This window comes from Leptopilina boulardi, unplaced genomic scaffold (assembly GCF_019393585.1).
Source record: "Leptopilina boulardi isolate dan_hultmark-lab unplaced genomic scaffold, ZJU_Lbou_2.1 LbouV2_38, whole genome shotgun sequence".
Classification (NCBI taxonomy): Eukaryota; Metazoa; Arthropoda; class Insecta; order Hymenoptera; family Figitidae; genus Leptopilina; species Leptopilina boulardi.
The window spans coordinates 2,065,731-2,091,118 of record NW_026137951.1 but is presented as its reverse complement, the minus strand read 5'-3'; the positions used below and the strand labels follow the sequence as shown (position 1 = coordinate 2,091,118).

At 26.6% G+C, this 25,388-nt stretch overlaps 1 protein-coding gene across 6 annotated transcripts in view; it reads left to right on the top strand.

Moving 5' to 3' along the window:
* The window catches only part of LOC127288250 (potassium voltage-gated channel protein Shal), a 151,375-nt gene that overhangs the window by 81,835 nt on the left and 44,152 nt on the right, over window positions 1-25,388 (top strand). For all 6 annotated transcript variants that reach the window (XM_051315611.1, XM_051315612.1, XM_051315608.1 and 3 more), the window contains exon 3: window positions 5,048-5,236. In XM_051315611.1, coding sequence (XP_051171568.1) covers window positions 5,048-5,236 — 189 coding nt within the window. The remainder of the gene's footprint in view (window positions 1-5,047; window positions 5,237-25,388) is intronic.

The window sequence follows — 25,388 nt, the reverse complement described above, 5'->3', positions numbered from 1 at the left end:
TAATAATAATTATAATAATAATACACGGAAAAAAATTTCCACTTGAAACAACGATAAGTTTCACTGGAATAGGGATATGTTTTTCTAAAAGAGCGAAAGTTTTCGCTATTCTAGAAAAGCATATCACTGTTTCAGATAAAGATTTTTTTCCATGTAATAATAATAATAAAAATAAAAATAATAGTAATAAAAATAAAAATATTAATAAAAATATAATAATAATAAAAATAGTAATAATTGTTGAGGATTTTGGCTTATTTGGATAAAACAGAAATTTCTATACATGGAAAAGCAAGATACATATATATATATATATATATATATATATATATGAGAGATTCTTTTTCAATCGCCCCAGCCCAAAAAGTCAATGTTCTGGGATTGGCTTCATACTTTGGTAAATTGTTGTCCTATATGATAGTAATAAATCCCTAAAATATAAATTAATTAAAAAAATATTTGTAGAAAGTAGAGGGGGTTGAAGTTTTGACGTTAAGGGTAACATTGTCATTTTCAAATCCGTTTAACTATGACAAAAGTTAATGGATTTTAATTTATCTATAATGAATTTTATTGCATTTTTCACGTACTTTTCAAAAATGTATATGAAATTTAAAAAAAAAAATTTTTAACCCCTTTTTTGTCAAAATCAACCCTTATTTTTCGATTTTCACCCCTTCGGGTATTTTTTTTTTTTTTTTTTTTATTTTCATTGGAAAGCTGAGGTTTTTTCCGATGAGCTATGTAAATATGAAAATGGGACAACAATAATTTTGTGAGTAACAGAATATTAAAGTAGGCGGTGCCGATAAGGGGTGTACCTGGAGATCATCTTTGAGGATTTAGATAGGCACCGCTTAATTTAATATTATGTTTCTCACAAAATTATTGTTGTCCCATTTTCATATTTACATAGCTCATGGGAAAAAACCTCAGCTTTCCAATGAAAATAAAAAAAAAACAAAAAAAAATTCCCGAAGGGGTGAAAATCGAAAAATAAGGGTTGATTTTGAAAAAAAAGGGGTCAAAATTTTTTTTTTTTAAATTTTGTATACATTTTTGAAAAGTACGTGAAAAATGCAATAAAATTCATTATAGATAAATTAAAATCCATTAACTTTTGTCATAGTTATACAGATTTGAAAATGACAATGTTACCCTTAACGGCACCCTTATCGGCACCGCCTACTTTAATATTCTGTTTCTCACAAAATTATTGTTGTCCCATTTTCATATTTACATAGCTCATCGGAAAAAACCTCAGCTTTCCAATGAAAATAAAAAAAAAAAAAAAAAAAATACCCGAAGGGGTAAAAATCGAAAAATAAGGGTTGATTTTGACAAAAAAGGGGTTAAAAATTTTTTTTTTTAAATTTCATATACATTTTTGAAAAGTACGTGAAAAATGCAATAAAATTCATTATAGATAAATTAAAATCCATTAACTTTTGTCATAGTTAAACGGATTTGAAAATGACAATGTTACCCTTAACGTCAAAACTTCAACCCCCTCTACTTTCTACAAATATTTTTTTAATTAATTTATATTTTAGGGATTTATTACTATCATATAGGACAACAATTTACCAAAGTATGAAGCCAATCCCAGAACATTGACTTTTTGGGCTGGGGCGATTGAAAAAGAATCTCTCATATATATATGTTAGTGTTGAGGAAATTATTTGTTTTGCGGGATCTGGTGAGACCGATATGCAAGTTGTGCGGCGGAAAGCTTTTGGTTGCAATATCGCTCGAGGGTATAAAGGAAAATTTTGCACGTAAACAGCTGAAATAAAAGAGAGGGAGGCCAGAGATGCTTCTGTTAAATATCATGGAAATTGCGTGGATCGTAAAATACGTTTACATTCGAACTTGAAGATAATCAAACTCGAGTCATCGCTTTAGGCTAGTTTTCGTTTTTTGTGTATATATATATATATGTGTGTGTGTGTTTATAACATTTCGCGTTCATTTTTGTTATTATAGAGACTTTAATGACGTTAAAAGCCTTCCCACATGGATTAAGATTTATTTAACATTTATAACCTCTCTCTCACGTATTTGTGGTTTTTCTATATCCAGTATTTTTTTTATTTTTATTCTCAGAATTTTTTTTTTTCAAATTAATTTTAAATTATTATAAACTTTTTTGTGAAAAAAAAATCCTTAGAACAGCGATATATGTTTCTCTAGAATAACGAAAAAATTAGCTGCTTCAGTGAAACTTATCGCTGTTCTAGATGAAAATTGTTTTCCTTATTTCAAATTATATGAAAAGAAAAAGTAGACTCAGTGAAAATTTTCATTAATTTTATTGTTGAAAAAAAAATTTGTTTTTTAACTGAAAAGTTAAAGTTAGAGAAGATATATATATATATATAAAGAAGATAAAGTTATTTTTATCATTATAACAATTGTTTTGATATCAGTTGATGTGAGATATTTTTAGAAGTGAGATATTGTTTCTGTTTATATCCTTTTGTAATTCGATCGAAAAGAAAGAATGATAAGAAATGTTGTTTCTGTCTTCACTTGCTTTTTTTTTTGTTTGCTATTATGTTTCGCAGTACAAACTTGTTAAGGAAGTGCACTAATGGGAAGGATTTTCACAGTTTATCTCATGTAAAGAATATAATGGACATTAAATATTTGTCGTAAACATTTTCTTGTTTGTCAGAGACAGATTTAAAGCCTCATTGACTTACTAAATTTAATGGAAATATAGAAATTTGCAAATCACTCACATTTATCCTAATTAGAAAATAAATAATTAATTAATACATTTATTAAATAAAAAAAATTATTTCCATGGCTTATTATTATTATTTTTTATTATTATTATTAATTATTATTAGTATTATTTTAATTTTTTTCTTATAATTCGTTTTCTTATTCTTTATTACTATTATTATTAATTATTTTCTAAATAAGAAATGAAATTGTCAAATTTTTTAATTTCAATTATCTTACAATCTAAATTGACATGAAGAAATAATGTGAAATTTGTAAAGTGCGGTGATAACGATTGTAATTGGGACAAAAAAAAGGAAAAAAAAAATCCAACGAGAAAAGAGGCATCGTGAAATGAGGTAAAAAGAGAGGGTGGATGACGATTGGGAGAGGGTGAAAACGTGGTGCTCTTTGGACATAATCGTTCCGGAAATGGCTAGACTATAGGAACCAGTCGTTTGGCGAGTTTAAAACGGTGTTATACCACTGTGTTACGTATTTACAATGTGCTCATACGATGGGCATATATAGAGCTTACTTCTTGATTGCAGTTCCGTTGCAATAAAAGCATTGAAAGCCTAATTGACCGTTTTCAAAAGTCTAGTGTGCAAAAATTCTACTTATGACCTTGTCCATTTGACACTTCTTCTTCTTTTTTTTTTTTTTTTTTTTTTGGTCACCTACTTTTCTAATCTTTCACACCAACGTCACGAAAAGTAAAATTTGAAAAAATATTTTCTATTTTTACACTGGAAAAAAAAAATTGAATTGATTCAAATAATTGGTTACTTGACTGTAATCAAATAAATATTTACTTGAATCAAATAATTTTTATTTTTATTATATAAACTGTATTTAAAACAATAATAAATTCTTTATTTGATTATTTGAAATAAATACCATTTTATTGACTCAAATAACAATTATTTGATACAAATAAATATTTATTTGATAATAGTCAAGTAACCGATTTTTTGAATCAAATAAATTTTTTTGCAGTGTATTTACCAAAAAAAACTACTGTTAACTACTAAGGAAATGTAAGATAATAATATTAAAAAAAACTTTAGAACAGTTTTTTCCTACCTCACAGTTTTATTAATTTAATTTTTTTTTATAATTTTTAGTTATTTATTTATTTAAGTTTACATATTTAACGAATTAAAAAGTAAAAAATTTTGAAATTATTTATTTATTGAAATTGTAAATTATTGGTTATTTTGTTTCGCATTAAATTTAGAAAAAATAAGTTAATAATTTTGCAAATAAATAAATAAAATAATATAAAATTGAATAATTTTTTAAATTTCAACGATTGCAAATAATATTTGTATATATTTTCAAAAACTATCCTTTAAAGATCTTTTGTAAAAAATACTTTTATGTACTAAATTTTTCAAAAATTTTAATTTCAAAAATTGCAAATAAATGTATCTGTATCTATTTTTAAAAAATCCTTTAAAGAGCTTTTATAAAACATGTTTTTGAATACTAAATAAATTTTTAATAAAAAATAACCTTCGAAATACATGAAAATATATAGATATATTAATAAATGTAACTATTTTTTATTTTCATTATTTTTTTTTTGTACAAATTGTTTATTTTATTAACAAAACATTGTTATTTTAAAAACATTTTTTTTTTACAATATTTGGAGAAAAGAGATGAAAATTCCTTTTTTCCTAAAAAAAAATTGTAGTTTCAAAATACAGAAAATGCATTCATTGATTTATTTAAATTATGTTTTTTTTGTCCAACTGTGTGACGTGCAACATTTTTTTTTGTTGATATATATGTAAAATATTTTTGCTTACGTATATAAATATATATAAAAGGAAGACGAGGGAGAAGGATTTGGAGCATTTATGAGAAAAATTGTATTAAGGATTTTATGTATTCATATATATATATATATATATATATAATATTGAAAAAAAAGGATTTAGAAAAGGCCTCGATATTTTATAAAGAATAAATATGAGAGGAATGAACTTTCTTAAGGATTAACATCGTTTATTCGTTATCACGTATATTCGAGTGAAAATTTTAACGACAACGTCTTACATAAAAGACACGACTTTTACAATTTACATCTCGTTAAAGAAATGTAATGCATTAAATGAAATTCGTTAAATCTTCATTCACAATTCCAAAAGTTTATAGCGATTTAAATAATTTAAATTTTTCTTTTTGTACAATTTCTTATATATAATTTGAGGATAATTTTTAAATTTACTTAATTGAATTAAAAAATAAGTAAATTATTTAATAAAAAATGTTTTTCTTAAAAATGTATTTTGTTTTTTTTTTACAGAAAGCAAGACTTGCGAGAATTAGGATTGCAAAGGCGTCGAGTGGTGCGGCATTCGTCAGTAAAAAGAAGGCAGCTGAGGCACGATTGGCTGCTCAGGAAAGCGGCATGTCTCTCGACGATCATTACAAGGAGGAGGATATTTTCGAATTACAGCATCATCATCTTCTTCGTTGTTTAGAAAAAACTACGGTGAGTTTTTTTTTTCAAAAAAGTTATTTATTTTTCTAATATTATTTTTTTTATATTTTATTTTTTCTTTTATTTACTATAATTATAAATAATGTTTAAGGGTGCTTAGCCCATTAACATAACCTCAAACTAAAAAGTATTTTTAAATAAAACTATATAAATAAAATTAATTTCATCAAATTCGTGGCCAATATTAATATTACCGTTGCTAAGGAAAATAATCCTTAGCAACAGTTGTTATGGTAACGGTTGCTATGGAAACGGTTGCTATGGTAATAGCAAAACAATAAGGTTTTCGGGCCTGGGCCACGAAAACCCTAAAAATTGGATAAAAATTAGAATTGTTCTCTAACTCTTAAGAAAAAACACAAAATGTTTATTAATTATTATTTAACAACAAATTTTAATTCAAAATAATATTTCTTGAAAATTGTTGGTACAACTGGATCCTATTTAACCCGTTGCCTGACGCTGACGCATATATGCGTAAAACTAAAACTGGCCAAAATTGCTATTTACGCATATATGCGCAACTTAAAAAAAGTGATGAAAAACATTTCAAATATTTCTGAAACTGGTTACTCGGAGATTTTTGGGGTCGCTGATTCCGAATCTGAGGTCGGTTTTTCAAAATTCAAAATGTCGGATCCAATATGGTGGACGACAATTTGAAAATATGATACAATTCGCTTGAAAATGGTTACTCAGGGGTTTTCGGAGTCGCTGATTACGAATCTGATATCAGTTTTTTAAAATTCAAGATGGCGGATCCATTATGGCGGAATATTTTTCAAAATTGATCGGATTCGACTGAAGCTCGTTACTCAGGGGTTTTCGGGGTCGCTGATTCCGAATATGACATCAGATTTTCGAAATTCAAAATGTCGGATCCAATATGGCGGACGACTATCTGAAAATCTAATGCAATTCGCTCGAAACTCGTTACTCGGGGGTTTTCGGGGTCGCTGATTACGAATGAGACATCAGTTTTTAAAATTCAAAATGACGGAACCAATATGATAATTATTGAATGACGGATTATTGCAGTTGTACAATAATTTTGTATAGAATCAAATTTAATTAAATACCCATTTTTAAGAGAATTACATTATATTTTCAAATTGTCGTCCGCCATATTGGATCCGCCATTTTGAATTTTAAAAAACTAACATGGGATTCGTAATCAGCGACCCCAAAAACCCCCGAGTACCCATTTTCAAGCGAATTGCATTATATTTTCAATTTGTTGTCCGCCATATTGGATCCGCCATTTTGAATTTTGAAAAACCGACCTTAGGTTCGTAATCAGCGACCCTGAAAACCTTAAGATACCAAGTTTCATAAAAATTCATTAAAATTTTTTTCAACACACTTTTGGCCCAAATAGTGGAAATCTCGTCGACAGTCAAGGGGTTAAATTTAGGTGAAATAAATTTTAAATAAATGTTTAGTACTGTTTAAAAACTACATTTTATTTTGAGATTATGTTAAACCTCCTCAACAATATCGTAATGATTTTATATATATAAATATAAATGAATTTCTGAATAATTATATATATATAATAAATTTCTGTTAGTTGTAATTTGTGTAATCAATGAAAATCAGTTGTGTCTTTGTTTGAAAACTGATTTTTAGTGAAAAAGGGCCATTTGCAATGTTTGCATTAGCTGAAACCAAAAACCAAGTTAACGCTTTTGAAACAATAGTGGTTTAGTTTGGCGTACCCATTTTTGTCGGAATAGAATTCATCGTTAGACCGAATAATTTGAATAAACCACCTCTGCGTTCGTACAATGTGTCCGGACGCGCACAGAGCTGATCTAAATTTAGACACGCGATTCACATCAATGGAAGGGGGTGCAGCGTCATTGCCACCCTTTGGGTGCGCATTTTAGCATACTCACTAGCGAATATATATATATGTGTATTTGTGTACCAGTTACTTTGAATTCCATCCTCTGATGAACTTGCATAGTTGATATTTATATATATGTTGCAAGTCTGAATAAAGATAAGGGGAGAATCTCAACTACTGATAAACTAATTGTACAAGAAACAACTAAATTATCTGTCTTGGTTTCTATTATTCAGTTTTCTTCATTTATACGCAAAATAATTAAATTTTAGATTTAAATAATTAAAATTTTTGAGGTGTTCATCCCGAAAAAAGATTTCTTTGATTCAAAGAAATCAATTTCTTTGACAAATTTTTTCTTTGATACAGAGAAAATTTATTTGTTTCAAACAAATTATTTTTTATTAAAAAAACTATCTTCGTTTCAAAGAAATTTTTTATTTAATTCAAATAAATTTTTTTTAACCTTGTATCAATGTTAGAATTTCTTTGATTTAATGCACAAATACAGTTTATTTGATTCAAAATAAAAATTATTTGGTCGGAAATATTTATTTAATTATAGGTAACGGATTATTCGAACTAAATACTATTTTTCAGTATAAGAGAGTGGTCAAATATTGATAAATTGTAAAATTAATTTCAAATGTTTTGAAATTAATCCCATATAATTCTTTTTTAGTCTAGAGATTTGTTTTATTTTTCTTAATTTTTATCATAATAGACATATTTTTTCTTTGGTTTTATTATTTTTTTTTTTTCAAAGAATCGAGTTATAAAGTCTTTACGTTTTTATGAACTTAAAATGCTTTGACCTCATACTAAAAAGTTGAGAGAATGAAGCATTACTAAGGAATTAGTTCCAGCTTCTATATAGAAACTTTAAGAAGTTTAAAAACGAGCGGAAATGAAGCCACCGCAGTGAATTTTTTAACAAAAATTCTAATTTACCACTTTCATCTTTTTTTCTTACTATACTTATATTTTCACAGCATTGTGCGTCAATATAAATTATTTATGTATTTTAAAATAATAATTTATCTTCTATTAAGTCTTACATTTTTTTACACAGAAAAATTAATCTCTTCTATTTTTAATATTCTTTTAAAATAATATTTCTTTTTTGAGACGATAGTAAGAATTCTTTCTAATATTAGAAGGGAAATCTTTTTTTAATTTTTTTTTCTAGTTAATTGCACTCAGAGAAATAAGTTTTATTTGAATCAAATATACCACTTTTTTTTTGTGAAAACACAATTTTTCTTTATTTCATGCAAAATTTTTTTGGAACAATAAAATTTGATTCCAATAAATGTTTATTTGAAATAAAAAAAATTTATTTGATTCGAATAAATATTTATTTGAAATATTAATTTTGTGGAAATAAATATTTATTTGTTCTAAATAAACGTTTGGTTTATTTTAATAAATTTTTTGTACGAAAAAACAATTTAATTGAGCCAAATAAACTTTTGGTTGATTCAAACAAAATATTGATATACCAATCAATTTATTTGGTTGATTCAATGAATATTTGGTTGATTCAATCAAAATTTTGTTGTCTCAATCAATATTTGAAATTAAAAAAAAATTGAATAAGTACACTCAGAAAAAAGATATGTTTGAACCAAATGTACAATTTTTTTATATTTATCCAATTTTTTGGTTAGTTCAAACAAAATTTGTTTAATTCAAATAAATATTTATTTCATCTAAATAACTGTTTGGTTTATTTTAATAAATTTTTTGAACAAAGAATAAATTTGATTGAGCTAAATAAACGTTTGGTTTATGCAACCAAATGTTTGGTTAACTGTATATCAATGCATTTATTTTGTTGATTTAACCAAAATTTGGTTGCTTCAAACAAATTTTTTTCTGAGTGTATTTATTTAATTTAAATAAACGTGTGGGGTTTGTTTTTAAAAAAAATTCCAAACTATTTGTTCGAGCCAAATAAACTTTTTATTGATTCAACAAAAAGTTTCATTTACTGTGTAGAAAAACATTTATTTTATTGATTCAACCAAAATTTGAATTGTTTCAAACAAATTTTTTTCTGAATAAGAAAAAGAAATAAGGGAAAAAAATTTCCTAAAGTAAAATGAATCCTGAAGAATATTGCTTTATATTCTCATTTTAATTTTGTCATTTTAAACTTAAATTACGGAAAATTTATTTAATGTAGCTAACAAGAGTTAGTTTATATACTATAGGATTTACAAGATATATATATACATATATATGTATACATCATCTGGAATGTGACAAGTGGAGGCTATAGTTTAGTGAAAAGCGTGTCTAATATATAGTGTATGTTGTGATATAAATTATGTGACTGCATATATTGGTAACGTGGACACAATGTCTATATATATATATATAATATTGTCGAAATACTGAGGCGACATGGGAACCCCTGTGTAACGCTCTGATAATTTTAACCACAACCTCCTATAATCACATATAGGGTTGACTTATATCCCTGATAATCAATCAATTCTATCTGTATATGTTTTGATTAATCAAGTGCAGAATTTTTATATATTAAAAAAAAAAAAAATTTATTTTCGTTTCCTTATGAATTAAAAATGATTCATTTACTCTATTGATTTTATTAAGAGCCACACGTAATACGTTATTAATGACGTCATAGTTGTGACGTTACTAATAAATCGAGTATTTATATTCCACGGGAATTAAATTAGGGTAATGAAATTATCGGCTCGAAATTTCGGGGAAGAAAATGAGCGATAATAGAATAATGATGAAACATAAATTACATGTTCCAAGATTTTAGAAGGGGAAATAAAAATTTATATCCAGTAACAAAAAAAAAAAAAAATATTTTCCTTTTGAGTTAAAATTATTTTTGTTTTTGAATTGAATAGAAGGTATAAATAAAATTTTTCATAGAATTTACTTTAAGCAAATTCAATTTATTTGAACCAAATAATCCCAGGTGAAAAAATTAACGTTACTAACGTTACTAATGTTACTAACATTAGTACCTATAAAAAAATTAAGAGTTTCTAAAATATATTTTCACGTAAACTTTGCCACTACTTTCCCATTACCACACCCAAAAAAAAGTAATCTTATACTTAGAGGAAAATTCCTCTTCTAATATCCTCTAAATATTTCCTCTTAAAACAAGATTATTTAATTGAAATGTAGAATATTTTTATTCTTCATTTTAATGGAAGAATGACAAAAGGATTCCTTTTGTATTTTCCTCTTTAATTAAGATTTTCCGTTTTAAATTTAGAAGATTTAAAAAAAGGAAACGGAAAAAAATAATGTAATCGTTTGATCCCTTTCCCTGGGTATGATAGTTGTGAAGTTGTTTTTTAACCTTTCAGTTTTAATATTTCTGGTAAAATGTCAACAAAAAGGACAAAAAAATGGATTTGCTTTATTAAAAATACAGAAAATATAGTTAAATTCAAATTAAATGAATATTTTTAACGCTATTTTTAGATTTAAAAAAATTTGGATATTTCTTGAGAAATTTTACTACTCAGGTAAATAGAAATACTATAACCCCATTTTTGAATCTTTCGAATTTTTTAAATCTTTTTATTTACTTTTTTAAAAAAGTTTTAAAACGTTAAATAATTTCATATATGAAATTTTTTTCTGTCCTATAAAAAATGTTAACTTTTAAACATATCATCATGTTTTAAAATTATTTTTGCGCTGAAAATCTCGTTGATCATTACAACTGATTAATGAAAACTTATTTTTTGTATTTTAATTATCAATATAAAATGTTGATAATTAACCAAAAACATGACATTGTTAATGTTATATTAAAAAACAATTTTTATTATTATATTGAAATGAACTATTATAATTTTACTTAATTTTAATTTAAAAATGTATTTTCTGCAAAGATTTTATTATTTGATTGAAATTATAAATATTTTATTGATGGCTTTGACATTAAAAACAATTTTACGAGGTTTGGATGTCGACATTTAATTTAAGAGGAAAATCCTCTTAAATGAAGAATAATAATTTTGATACCAAAATTAAGAGGAAAATATGCATTTATTTTAGAGGAATCCTCTAGATTGAAAATTACTTTTTTTAGGGTGCACTTTCACTTCCACTTAAACTTTTTATAATTTTCATTCCCATTTCCACTTCTACTTTTTCTAATTCTCATTCGCACTTCCATTCTCACTTCTACGCTTTCTAATTCTCATTTCCACTTCACTTCCACTTTTTCTAATTTTCATTCCCATTCCTATTTCCACTTCCAGTTTTTCTAATTTTCATTCCCATTCCTATTTCCACTTCCAGTTTTTTATATTCATTGCCACTACCACTTTTTCTAATTCTAATTCTCATTCCCACTTTCACTTCCACTTCCACTTGTTCTAATTTTCACTCCCATTTCATCTTCCACTTTTTTATTTCCATTACAACTTTTTTATATTTTCACTCCCACTTCCATTCCTATTTTTTAAATTTCCATTACCACTTTCACTTTTTCTAATTTCCATCCATTGTAATTTAAAAAAGTGGAAATGGAAACTAGAAAGAGTTTTAGTCGAAATGGCAACAGCTAATGAAAATTGGAAGTGGAAAAAATGGGAGTAGAAGTGGGAATAAAAATTAGAAAAAGTGGAAGTGGAAGTGGTAATGAAAATAAAAAAGTGGAAGTGAAAGTGGAAATGAGAATTAGAAAGAGTGGAAGTGGGAATGGAAGTGCGAATGAGAATTAGAAAAAGTGAAAGTGGAAACGGTAATGAAAATAAAAAAGTGGAAGTGATAATAGGAATGAAAATTATAAAAAGTGCGGGTAAGAACATTAAATACTTCCTGGTGGTCGATTTTCGACAAGTTTCTGCAAAAATACAATTTAGGAACAGTTTCTTAATTTTTTTATAGGTACTAACGTTAGTAGCATTAGTAACATTAGTAACGTTAGTAATATTAGTAACGTTAGTAATATTAATTTTTCTACCTGGGAAAAAAAATTTTCAAAAGAAAATTTATTCGATGAAAAAAAAAAAAATTTTTTTTTTTTGATGAGACAAATATTGTTTTAGCTATGAGGAGAAAATATATGATTTTTTCTCTGTATGTAAATATTGGATATTTATAATTTATATATGTATATGTAAATTTATAAAACTATTATTTTAACAATTTAAATTGAGCCTTTTGAGAATATGAAGCAAGTGATCCGATTATTTTTCACGAAAGGATGCTGGAGGCGCAGAGTTGAGCGCATTGTCGTCAGCGAAGGCATTTCTGTCTCTCTTGTGTACTTAACCTAGAAAGCAATAGTATATATTCCTCAGCCGCCCTTTGAAGCCCTCGGCACACTCGCGCTCAACGCCCTGGAGGTACGTTTCTTGACTTCCTGTTTTCTGATCGTCGGAATATAGCTTCAAAACGAAGGAATATGAGAGAGAGAGAGAGAAACGATAACAACCTGAAGTGTATTTTCCTGCCACTATATAGAAGCGAACAGAATTGACACTATATATATATATATACTGTCAAAGGGATAGTAAATTATTGTGTGTCGATCGATTCTCATCTTGTTCGATTACTATATATATGTCTAACACTCAGAGACAATTCTCGCTTTTTGTTTCGATTCGTTTGTCCCTCTTCGACTAACTGAAGTTGGAATCACTTGTCCAAAGTCCTTTGAGATGGGTTAGATAGTTAGAGAGAAAGAGAGAGAGAGAGAGAGAGAGAGAGAGTAAGATAGAGAGAGAAACGTACTAGCGGAGTTCATGTACACCACGAGTATTTGGCTTCCGAATTAAGTGGGACTTTATCAAGTTTAGCTTTGGCACGAGGTCAAAATTACTTGCAATCCCTAATGAAAATTTTCGATGTCAATTTTAATTAGTTTTCAATTTTTGCAGCTTCCCTATATATATATCTTTTAATAATTGGCGAGCTTAAATAAAAGGATGGATATAAACTTTTAAATCACTATTCTGTGTCGAGGGAATTTTGAAATATATATATATCTATATCCTTAATAAAATCATGGATTATGTGTTGTTTTCTGAATTTCACGTTTTTAGGTTAAATTCATTAAGAAACTTTTTAATGGAACTCTATACAAAAATTGGAGAATTTTCTTTTTTTTACCCTTAAAAAAATACTGTAGATAATTAAAAATATTTTTTTTTGGTAAAAAAGTGATAAAAGACAGTTTTAGTCAGAAAAAAATTTATCTTGGTTTAAAAGTAGTAAAAGATTTTTATAGTCATGACAAAACTTTTTTTTGAATAGTAGAAGAAAGTTTTAGTTAGACAAATATATTTTTATTACAGTGTCAATTAAATGTTTCTTCCAGTCAGCAACAAAGAGAATGGTAATTTTACCACAAGTAGTAAAAGTCTGTTTTCGTCAGACATTGTGTCTTCAATTTGTATGATATTTGTGTCAAATTGTTAAAGTAAATCTCAATGGGAATTACAAAATTTTTTATTAAATCTGTTATTAATAGTATGAGTCAGTTTTAGTCAGGCATAGGTTTGAAGTAAATTAATTTTTTTATTAGTAGAAAAATACTATTTTTGACAGACTAGTTAAATTATTTTGCTGAAGTAGTAAAAGACTGTTTTAGACGAACAAAACTTTTTTTTTTTATAAGTAGTAAAAGATAGTTAAACCTTTTTTAGTAGTAGAAGAAATTTTTAGTCAGACAAAAATATTTTTATTATTGTGTTAATATTAGTAGTAAATGTTTGTTTGAGTCAGACAAAGATCAATTTATTATTTATCTGTTGAATTTAGTAGGACTATATATTTTAAATTTCTGTAATTCATAAGTAGTAAAAGATTGTTATAGTCAGACAATATTTTTTTGTTTTAAGTAGTAAAAGACAGTTTTAGACAAACAGAAAGTAATTTTTTTTTATTTTAAGTAGTAAAAGATGGTTATAATCAGACACAATTTCAATGCGATTATTAAAATTTAGACTAAATTTGGCTTGTAATTTTATTAGCAGTATAGGATTTTATTTCTAAAGAATAACAAAAATTATATTTTTGAAATTTAAGAATATCGTTTTTTTTTGCTGCTGTGCAAAAATTCCGAATATTTGTCATTTTTTTTTGTCTCCGCAGGATATATAAATATATAGTTGTTAAGAGTTATATGAGGTTGAAAATCTTCAACAGTATCCATCTATAAAAATAATTTCTTCTTTTCTCATAAAAATGTAGCATATGAGATATTACACCTTGAACCTTAATAAATGATATATTTTTATAAAAGGAAATATTCTTCACACGTGATGAGAATACTTTACTTATACTATTGGATGGTCCCTGCTTGTTTTTAAATGGAATTTCAACGAAATCGCATCACGTGCAATGTCACACGTGTTTACTCAGGATAACGTTTCTTTTTTTCTAAAAAAAAAAAAAAAATTCAAAATTTAACATACATAATAAGAAATAAGACAATTTTTTTTAAGACAATATATTATACTAAATAATTTTTATATTATTTTTAATTTTAGATATAAATAAAAAAAATTGAAATATTTTTTTTTTAATGTTAAATTAAAGAAAAATTGTATATAAAATTTTTTTTCTTCATATGAGAAAAATAACTTGCACTTGCGATATTATAAATTGCACATATTTTGTGGTCAAATCATAAATTTCAATTTAACTTCTAACCATTGATTATTCACGCCATATCCTACTGAGAATTCCTTCAACAAAGTTAACTTCCCACCTTTTATATATTTCCTTAAAATGTTAAAAGTTTATATGTCTTTATATTTACGAGACACGCAAAAAATAAAGAGTATATTATTCTCTTCGCTGGCATAATTCCGGGTTATTTTCAATTTTATTTCTCACATTCCTTTAACGTTTTCTTTTATAGTTTTAAAGTGTTTTTTTTCTCGTGCAATAAAATTATTAATCATTTTAAAAAAATATGAAAAATATTTAAGAATTTTAAATAAGTAATATTTGAAAAAGAAACAAAAAATTTTCGTTCAAAAATAGAAATGTGAAAATTTTAAATAATGGATATTCATATATAGATTTTAATATAAATGGAAATAAATCATCATACTTTTGGGAAATGTTTGTTAATACTACAGGAAAAAAAAATCAAATCTCAAAAAAAAAATTTGAGAATATTTGGTTTAAAAAAAATTTTTTTAATTATTCATTTTTTATTTGAAATTATTCCTTTGAATATGAGATTTTTTTTCGAAAATTGAAAACAAAACAGAATTTTTTGATAGAAAAACTATATTTTAACCTTTTGTTTTTTTAGGCGAACTTTTAATTTGTTTATTAAGTGACATTTGGAAAAATAAAAATAGTGGAAATTCTCTCAATTAGAAAAGAAAAATTTAGTGATAAGAGGAAGAGTTATTGCAAAAAAAAAGAGGAATCTTCTTTTAATGAGAACATTTTTTTTTTTTTTTTTTTTGTTAGAAATTGAAATATATTCAGCTTGACTATTTTTATGAATTGCCATCACCTTAAAGGGAATGAGTTCATCGAATATTACAAAAGGAGAGAAATGGGGATAGCATCCTTGTCGCTAATTGTAGCCGTTTACAGTATAAAGAGGTGAAAGTCTAACAATAGCTTGGGCTGAATTCTTCATCTCTTTGTTTTATCGAACCCTTTAAATCGGCTGACACAATCCTCGCGATCATGGACACAGTCTTCACGTAATAACATTGAGCTATTTATTCCACGTTAAAAAAATTATATATTGAAAAAAAAATTTATTTAATTCAAATAATATCGGTTACTTGACTGTTATCAAATTATTTATTTGTATCAAATAATTATTATTTGAGATGATATTTGTTTCAAATAGAGAAATTATTGATTCAAATAAAGTTTATTTAATACAAATAAAAATTATTCGATTTAAGTAAATATTTATTTGATAATAATCCAAGTAACGAATTATTTGAATCAAATAAATTTTTTTTATATATATCGAAAATTTGCAAATCGTTTACTTTGCAAAATTTAATTAAAAAAAAAAAAAAAAAAAAATTTATTACATCCATTCACATGTGTATCGATAGGTGTGCGGTTGTTGATTTGTTATCAATAGCGTTTATCACTTTTATCATTAAATCTGAAAATCAAATAATCTTCTCTCTCTCTCTCTCTCTTTATACATATAAGGGAAACAATGGATTAAATTTTCCGAAGACAGAAAATTATCTGAAATGTCGAAATGTTTGGCAGAAATTTAAAAAAAAAATCGTTTCCAATTTTTTCTAACCTATATCTTTCGATATATATCTTGAAATCGATAAAGTCTTTTTTTTTTGTCTTCAAACGTTTTTTTTTTTTTTTTGGAGATAAAAACTTTTGGCATATAGGATCTTTCAAATGATTCTTTTTACTTCATTTTGACATTTTACGTTTGGTATAGGTATAATTTCTTCTTCATGAAAAATCGAAGAGTTTTTAGAGGGTGACTTTTATATTCTCTGGCTCCGCAAACTTTTTTGATACCATCGGCTCTTTAACGTTTAAATTGTGAAAAAAGACGTAAAATAAGAAATTTTCATTTATTTTGAATGTAAATTTTAGACGGTTTTTTTTCTCATTCTTTTCTCTTTTTTATTCCTTCTTTTTTTACTTCCTTTTCTCCAAGAATATTTTTACATGTTTTTAGTCTCTTTTTTACAACTTTTTTTTTTTATTATTATTTTTGTTTCGATAAAGTACTTAAATTAATGAAAGTTTAGAGAAGATTTGTGATTTTTTAAAAAGAAGTTTTAATAGAATTTTTAATTTTCTTTTTGGAGAAAAATGATTAATTTAGAGATAAGAATATGGAAGTTTTGTTTTTCTTTTGTCAAGTTTTGACTTCTTTATTTATAAAAAAGGGTAACTTAAATATATTTTTTTCACAAAAGAAAAAAATTGTAACTTAAATATATTTTATACAAAGAAAAAAAAATGTTTTCATTAAAAAGGGATTCCTCTTCTTTTCCAGCAACTTTTCGTCACTAAATTATTCCTATCTAATTGAGAGGATTTTCCTCTATCTCCATTTTTTCAAACGTCACTTTACAAACAGATTAAAGATTCGCGTAAAAAACAAAGCAAAAAAAAATTATAAAATCTTTTTCTATAAAAAAAATTGTTTCACATACAAACTATAAATAATTTAACACTTCCAATTTTTTTTTTTATTGTTTTCTAAATATTTATTAATTAATTGAAAATAAAGTGTAATATTAATTTTTAAACGCACCCAAAAAAAAGTAATCTTATACTTAGAGGAAAATTCCTCTTCTAATATCCTCTAAATATTTCCTCTTAAAACAAGATTATTCAATTGAAATGTAGAATATTTTTATTCTTCATTTTAATGGAAGAATGACAAAAGGATTCCTTTTGTATTTTCCTCTTTAATTAAGATTTTCCGTTTTAAATTTAGAAGATTTAAAAAAAGGAAACGGAAAAAAATAATGTAATCGTTTGATCCCTTTCCCTGGGTATGATAGTTGTGAAGTTGTTTTTTAACCTTTCAGTTTTAATATTTCTGGTAAAATGTCAACAAAAAGGACAAAAAAATGGATTTGCTTTATTAAAAATACAGAAAATATAGTTAAATTCAAATTAAATGAATATTTTTAACGCTATTTTTAGATTTAAAAAAATTTGGATATTTCTTGTGAAATTTTACTACTCAGGTAAATAGAAATACTATAACCCCATTTTTGAATCTTTCGAATTTTTTAAATCTTTTTATTTACTTTTTTAAAAAAGTTTTAAAACGTTAAATAATTTCATATATGAAATTTTTTTCTGTCCTATAAAAAATGTTAACTTTTAAACATATCATCATGTTTTAAAATTATTTTTGCGCTGAAAATCTCGTTGATCATTACAACTGATTAATGAAAACTTATTTTTTGTATTTTAATTATCAATATAAAATGTTGATAATTAACCAAAAACATGACATTGTTAATGTTATATTAAAAAACAATTTTTATTATTATATTGAAATGAACTATTATAATTTTACTTAATTTTAATTTAAAAATGTATTTTCTGCAAAGATTTTATTATTTGATTGAAATTATAAATATTTTATTGATGGCTTTGACATTAAAAACAATTTTACGAGGTTTGGATGTCGACATTTAATTTAAGAGGAAAATCCTCTTAAATGAAGAATAATAATTTTGATACCAAAATTAAGAGGAAAATATGCATTTATTTTAGAGGAATCCTCTAGATTAAAAATTACTTTTTTTAGGGTGCGGAATATTCTTTTCATTTTAAGATCTTGTATTTTTTTTTTTTTATTAAAAAATTTTTTTTTTTTTTTTTTATAAAAAAATAAAATCTCAAAATTAGAAGTAGTTTATTAGAGTCAGTTATGTTACGGAAGTTTCGTCATTTTCACGGTTTTTCGTTTTCTTTTGTCCCCTTTTTTAGGAACTATAGAAGCTTCTTTGTTATAACTTGTCATGTACAATATTTTACACCACCCGCGAAAGTGAGTAGCAATTGTGTTGAATGCAGAAACTCTGCGGAAAACTTTTGCGTCCCACGTTATTCATGACCTTCGAGAGTAGTTTTCAGCTAACGTTGTTTTATTTTATTTACTTATGTATATATATATATATATATTTATATCGACGAGACGCTTATTTTTCAGTCGACCAACGTGAAATTCTAGGGAGCGCACGTATGTATATTGCGGTTTAGTGAGAACGGTGAGCAATGCATACGTAAAAAGAACCTCTCCTATAAATGTGGTCCACTTTTTTTATGTCAGAAAAAAGGAAAAACAAAAAAAAAATTTACCGTGATACACTTTACTAAAGCAAATTTCTCCTAAAGTGGTGAATAAAGAAACTTCTTTTTTTTTGTTCTAGTTGAATAATAAAACGTTCTTTCTGCATTTCATGTGCAAAAAACCAAATACCAAGAAAAATATGAAATTGAATTTTTTACTCTTGTAATAATAAGAGACCGTTCATGAATTTTGGATGTTTTTGTCCTTTTCCTTCTATTTCATAAATATTTTTCTTTTTTTGTTTTTGTGGATATTTTCACCGAGAAAAATGATTTCTTTGACAAATTTTTCATTGATACAAAGAAAATTTATTTGTTTCAAACAAATTATCTTTGATTCAAAAAAAAAAAATTATCTTTGTTTGAAAGAAAATTTTAATTTAAATGAAAGAAAATATGTCAAAGAAATTAGTTTCTTTAAATCAAAGAAATCTTTTCTCTGGTGTATACTAAAAAAATGGTTTGATTCAAACAATCGACTATTGTCAAATAAATATTTACTTGAAACAAATAATTTTTATTTGAATTAAATAATATGAATTTGCACCCAGACAAATATACATTTATTTTATTCAAATAGAGTATATTTGGTTCAAATAAAACATTACTCTGGGTGTGGACCAATAATTTCTGTATTTGAAACAAATACAATTTAATTGACTCGGATAATAATTATTTAATATAAATAAATATTTATTTGATATAAATTAAGACACAGATTATTTATATTAAACAAGAATCCAGTGTAGATTTGGAGTGGAAAAGCACATTTAAAGTCAGACAAAAACCCCAATTTCAGTATCAGTAGTAAAAATCTATTTTAATCAGACATAGGGTTTAAAATCATGACAATCAAAATATTGGTAAATTGGAATTTCGGTTTAAGTAGTTAAAGCTAGTTTTAGTCAGACAAAAAGCAGGGAATTTTTAAAATTTCATAATTAATTTTATTTTCTTTCTTTTTGTTTTCATTAAAATTTCATTCATTGTAATTTTTTTTTCTTACAATCCATTACAAAAATCACTGTACGCAAAAAAAGGGGACAAAATAAATTTGCGAATTGTTCACTGAAGAAACAAATGCAGTAGTGCACTTCTCGAAATAACGTTCTTAGCGTTTTTTTTGTGTGTATATTAAAAAAAAGCTTGAAACAGAGGATGTATTTCCCGCGGCTGTTCTTTCTTCTCCATTGCATTTGCGAGTTTTTTTTTTTTTTTCGTTTGCACACTCAGCTCAGGAGCTGCGGGCGTTTTTTTGTATTATTTTTCACAATAAGCAGAAACAAAACATCTCTCTCTTTCTCTCTATTTTCTTTAATTCTTGATAACAGCACACACACATACACCGTAACACGGCTGGTTAAAAAATAAAAATTCCATGTGTTACATAAATCGATTTAATTTTTATAATTTTCTCTTTTTTTCACAAAAGAAGCCCAGGTGAAAAAATTAACGTTACTAATGTTACTAACGTTACTTATGTTACTAACATTACTAATGTTACTAACGTTACTTATGTTACTAACATTACTAATGTTACTAACGTTAGTACCTATAAAAAAATTAAGAGTTTCTAAAATATATTTTCACAGAAACTATGCCACTACTTTCCCATTACCACTTTCACTTCCACTTAAACTTTTTATAATTTTCATTCCCACTTCCACTTCTACTTTTTCTAATTCTCATTCGCACTTCCATTCTCACTTCTACTCTTTCTAATTCTCATTCCCACTTCACTTCCACTTTTTCTAATTTTCATTCCCATTCCTATTTCCACTTCCAGTTTTTTATATTCATTGCCACTACCACTTTTTCTAATTCTCATTCACACTTTCACTTCCACTTGTTCGAATTTTCATTCCCATTTCATCTTCCACTTTTTTATTTTCGTTACAACTTTTTTATATTTTCACTCCCACTTCCATTCCTAATTTTTTAAATTTTCATTATCACTTTCACTTTTTCTAATTTCCATCCATGGTAATTAAAAAAAGTGGAAATGGTTGCGTAAATGGAAATTAGAAATAGTTTTAGTCGAAATGGCAATAGCTAATGAAAATTAGAAGTGGAAAAAATGGGAGTAGAAGTGGGAATGAAAATTAGAAAAAGGGAAGTGGGAATAAAAATTAGAAAAAGTGGAAGTGGAAGTGGTAATGAAAATAAAAAAGTGAAAGTGAAAATGGAAATGAGAATTAGAAAGAGTGGAAGTGGTAATGAAAATAAAAAAGTGGAAGTGAAAGTGGAAATGAGAATTAGAAAGAGTGGAAGTGGGAATGGAAGTGCGAATGAGAATAAGAAAAAGTGAAAGTGGAAACGGTAATGAAAATAAAGAAGTGGAAGTGATAATAGAAATGAAAATTATAAAAAGTGCGGGAAAGAACATTAAATACTTCCTGGTGATCGATTTTCGACAAGTTTCTGCAAAAATACAATTTAGAAACATTTTCTTAATTTTTTTATAGGTACTAACGTTAGTAACGTTAGTAATATTAGTAACGTTAGTAACGTTAGTAATGTTAATTTTTCTACCTGGGAAAATAAGAATTATTTTTGGAAAAAAAAGTTATTTATTTTATTTTATTAAAAAATAATTCAAATTAATTTTCTTTTATCAAAAAAATAATTAAAATTATTTTTCTATTTTTGTATTTATTTATTTATTTAATACAATAGCGAACCCTTCTCTACTCTCTAAATTTGAATCAGTGAATTTAGAGAGTATTGAGAGAAGAAAAATTAATATTTTTTATTCGAAATGTCGATTCTGTTTATATATATATAAATTTATTATTTTGAAAATTAAAAGAAAAATAGAAAAATAAAAAACAAATTTACGCGCATAGGTTCATGAAATTGCTTTCTCGTGACGCAATTGAGTTATTTACGAGTTGCATGGATGGTAGCGCAATTTAGATTTACGGTCGCAAGTTATCCGTACAATGCGACATTAAACCATACGATTCTCAAATCGATGCCGCCTTGCGTTATATTAACACAGTGAAATGGACGTAACGCCATCTAGAAACTCTCTAATTCGTCATTACAATGCACGTTTCTGGGTTAACAATTTGTCTGATGATTCAACATTATGCGCCGTTTTGCAACCAGCTGCGTTACCTTGGTTCCTTTTTCTCTTTCTCTTCCTCTTTCTCACTCTCTCTCTCTTTCTCTCTTTATCTCTCTTTACTGTAGAAAATCAGCTCTCTCAGTATTCTATTCTTCAGACAACTTCCGCAGCTTCCCATTTGAATTCCTGTGCATCCTGGGAAATAATAACAATCTTCAAATCGCTCGAAAGTATCCAACTTGAATCTTAAGTGAAACTTTTATATATATATATATATATATAGGACTATAACTCTCTTGTATCCTTTACAGTCACTCCTATTTCGTTAGCGTCTTAATGAAAATTGTCATTTTAAATGAGATCTCTTGCTTTTAATTCAAAATGCTTGTCTTTTACTACTAGCGGTTAAATTTTGTTTCAAATTACTCGAATTTTATTTGTACTTATTCTAAAATTAGGGAAATTAAAAATTTTTTTTTTAAGAAGGAAATTATTTTTTTACGCATTACACCGTTCGACACAATTTTTGACTCACAAAAAAATTTAACATTTTCGAAAACTAGGACCCAAAAAAAATACCCGTATCTGGGGGTCGATAACGTAACTTTCCCTCTTCCCACATCCCACATCTCACTTCCCACATTTTACATCCCACTTCTCACTTCCCACATTTTACATACCACTTCCCACATCCAACATCTTGTGGGAAATGGGAGAGATGTGAGAAGTGGGAAGTGGGATATAAAATGTGGGAAGCGTGATAAGAAAAGTGTAATGTACAATGTGAGATGTGAAATGTGGGAAGTGAGATGTGGAATGTGAAATATGGGAAGTGGGATGTGGTATGTGAAATATGGGAAGTGGGATGTGGGAAGTGGGATATGAAATATGGGAAGTGAGAAGTGGGACGTGAAATATGGGAAGTGGGATATGAAATATGGGAAGTAAGAAGTGAGATGTGAAATATGGGAAGTGGGATGTGGGAAGTGGGGTGTGAAATATTGGAAGTGGGATATGAAATATGGGAAGTGAGAAGTGAGATGTGAAATATGGGAAGTGAGAAGTGGGATGTAAAATGTGGGAAGTGAGATGTGGGATGTGGGATGTAAAATGTGGGAAGTGAGATGTGGGATGTGGGAAGTGGGAAAGTTACGTAATCGACCTCCTGGCCGTTTTGCTAGATCGGTCAGATTTTCAAAATTCAAAATGGCGGATTTAATATGGCGAACAAATTTTTAAAAAGTTATTAATTTTTTATTTTATATCCGCCATTTGGAATTTTGACAATTTAACATCAGATTCGTCATCAGCGACCCAAAAAACCCCAAGATATCAAGGTTTAAAAAAATTTAATAACTTTTTAAAATTTTTGACCGCCATATTGAATCCGCCATTTTGAATTTGGAAAATCTGACATCACATTAATAATCAGCGATCCCGAAAACCCCCAGATACCAAGTTTTATAAAATATTAATAATTTTTAAAAGATATCTTGTCACTTTTCATTTAGGGGCTGTTTTCACCCCTAAAAACCACAAATGACTTGATCTAGCAAAACGGTCAGACATGGGTATTTTTTTTTAGGTCCTAGTTTCCAAAAATGTTGGATTTTTTTGTGGGTCAAAAAAAAGTTGAATTTTGTCGAACGGTGTTATATTAGGATTCAGAATCAGGAAAGTCTCGTCTGACTGAAATGTTTTTTTACTACTGTCAATTATGTAATTTCATTTCCACTTTCACTTTTGTCATTCCACTTTCATAATTATATTTTTACTTTCGTGCTCTCTAAATCTGAATTAGTAAAAACCCAGGTAGAAAAATTAACATTACTAACGTTACTAATATTACTAACGTTACTAATGTTACTAACGTTAGTACCTATAAAAAAATTAAGAAACTGTTACTAAATTGTATTTTTGCAGAAACTTGTCGAAAATCACTTCCACTTTTTTATTTTCTTTACCGTTTCCACTTTCACTTTTTCTAATTTTCATTCCCATTTTCACTTCCATTTTTTATAATTTTCATTCCCGTTTTCACTTCCACTTTTTTATTTACATTACCACTTCCACTTCCACTTTTTCTAATTCTCATTCGCACTTCCATTCCCACTTCCACTCTTTCTAATCCTCATTTCCACTTTCACTTTTTCTAATTTTCATTACCACTTCCACTTGCACTTTTTCTAATTTTTATTCCCACTTCCCTTTTTCTAATTTTCATTCCCACTTCTACTCCCATTTTTTCCACTTCTAATTTTCATTAGCTGTTGCCATTTCGACTAAAACTCTTTCTAGTTTCCATTTACACAACCATTTCCACGTTTTTTAATTACAATGGATGGAAATTAGAAAAAGTGAAAGTGGTAATGGAAATTTAAAAAATAGGAATGGAAGTGGGAGTGAAAATATAAAAAAGTTGTAATGAAAATAAAAAAGTGGAAGATGAAATGGGAATGAAAATTGGAACAAGTGGAAGTGGAAGTGAAAGTGGGAATGAGAATTAGAATTAGAAAAAGTGGTAGTGGCAATGAATATATAAAAAACTGGAAGTGGAAATAGGAATGGGAATGAAAAATAGAAAAAGTGGAAGTGCACAGAAAATTAAAAGGCATTAAAATAAGCTGCAACGCATATTATTTTAATCCAATTTTGCTTATTTTAATCCATTTTGGTATTAAAATAAGCAAAATTGGATTAAAATAATAAGCGTTGCAGCTTATTTTAATTCCTTTTAATTTTCTGTGTGTCAATGAATATAAAAAAGTGGAAGTGGAAATGGGGAATCAAAATTAGAAAAAGTGGAAGTGAAGTGGAAATGAGAATTAGAAAGCGTAGAAGTGAGAATGGAAGTGGGAATGAGAATTAGAAAAAGTAGAAGTAGAAATGGGAATGAAAATTATAAAAAGTTTAAGTGGAAGTGAAAGTGGTAATGGGAAAGTACTGGCAAAGTTTCCGTGAAAATATATTTTAGAAACTCTTAATTTTTTTATAGATACTAACGTTAGTAACATTAGTAACATTAGTAACGTTAGTAACGTTAATTTTTTCACCTGGGAATGTTTACTAATTTGAATTAGTGACTCACTTTTTGCTTTAGAATTAATTAAATTTTACTAATTCTTAGTAAAAGTTACTAATAATTAGTAAAAGTTACTAATAATTAGTAAAATTTTACTAATTGAGAAGCAAAATGTGAGTCACTAATTCAAATTAGTAAACATATTTACTAATTCAGAATTAGAGCGTGAGATACAAAAAGTGAAAGTGGAAATGGAATGATAAAAATTAAAGTGAAAGTGGAAGTAGAAAGGTGACAGTAAAAATGAAATAGTGAAAGTTAAAGGGTGAAAGTGAAAGTGAGATGATAAAAATTAAATTGGAAGTAGAAGGTTGAAAGTGAAAATTTTTATCAAATT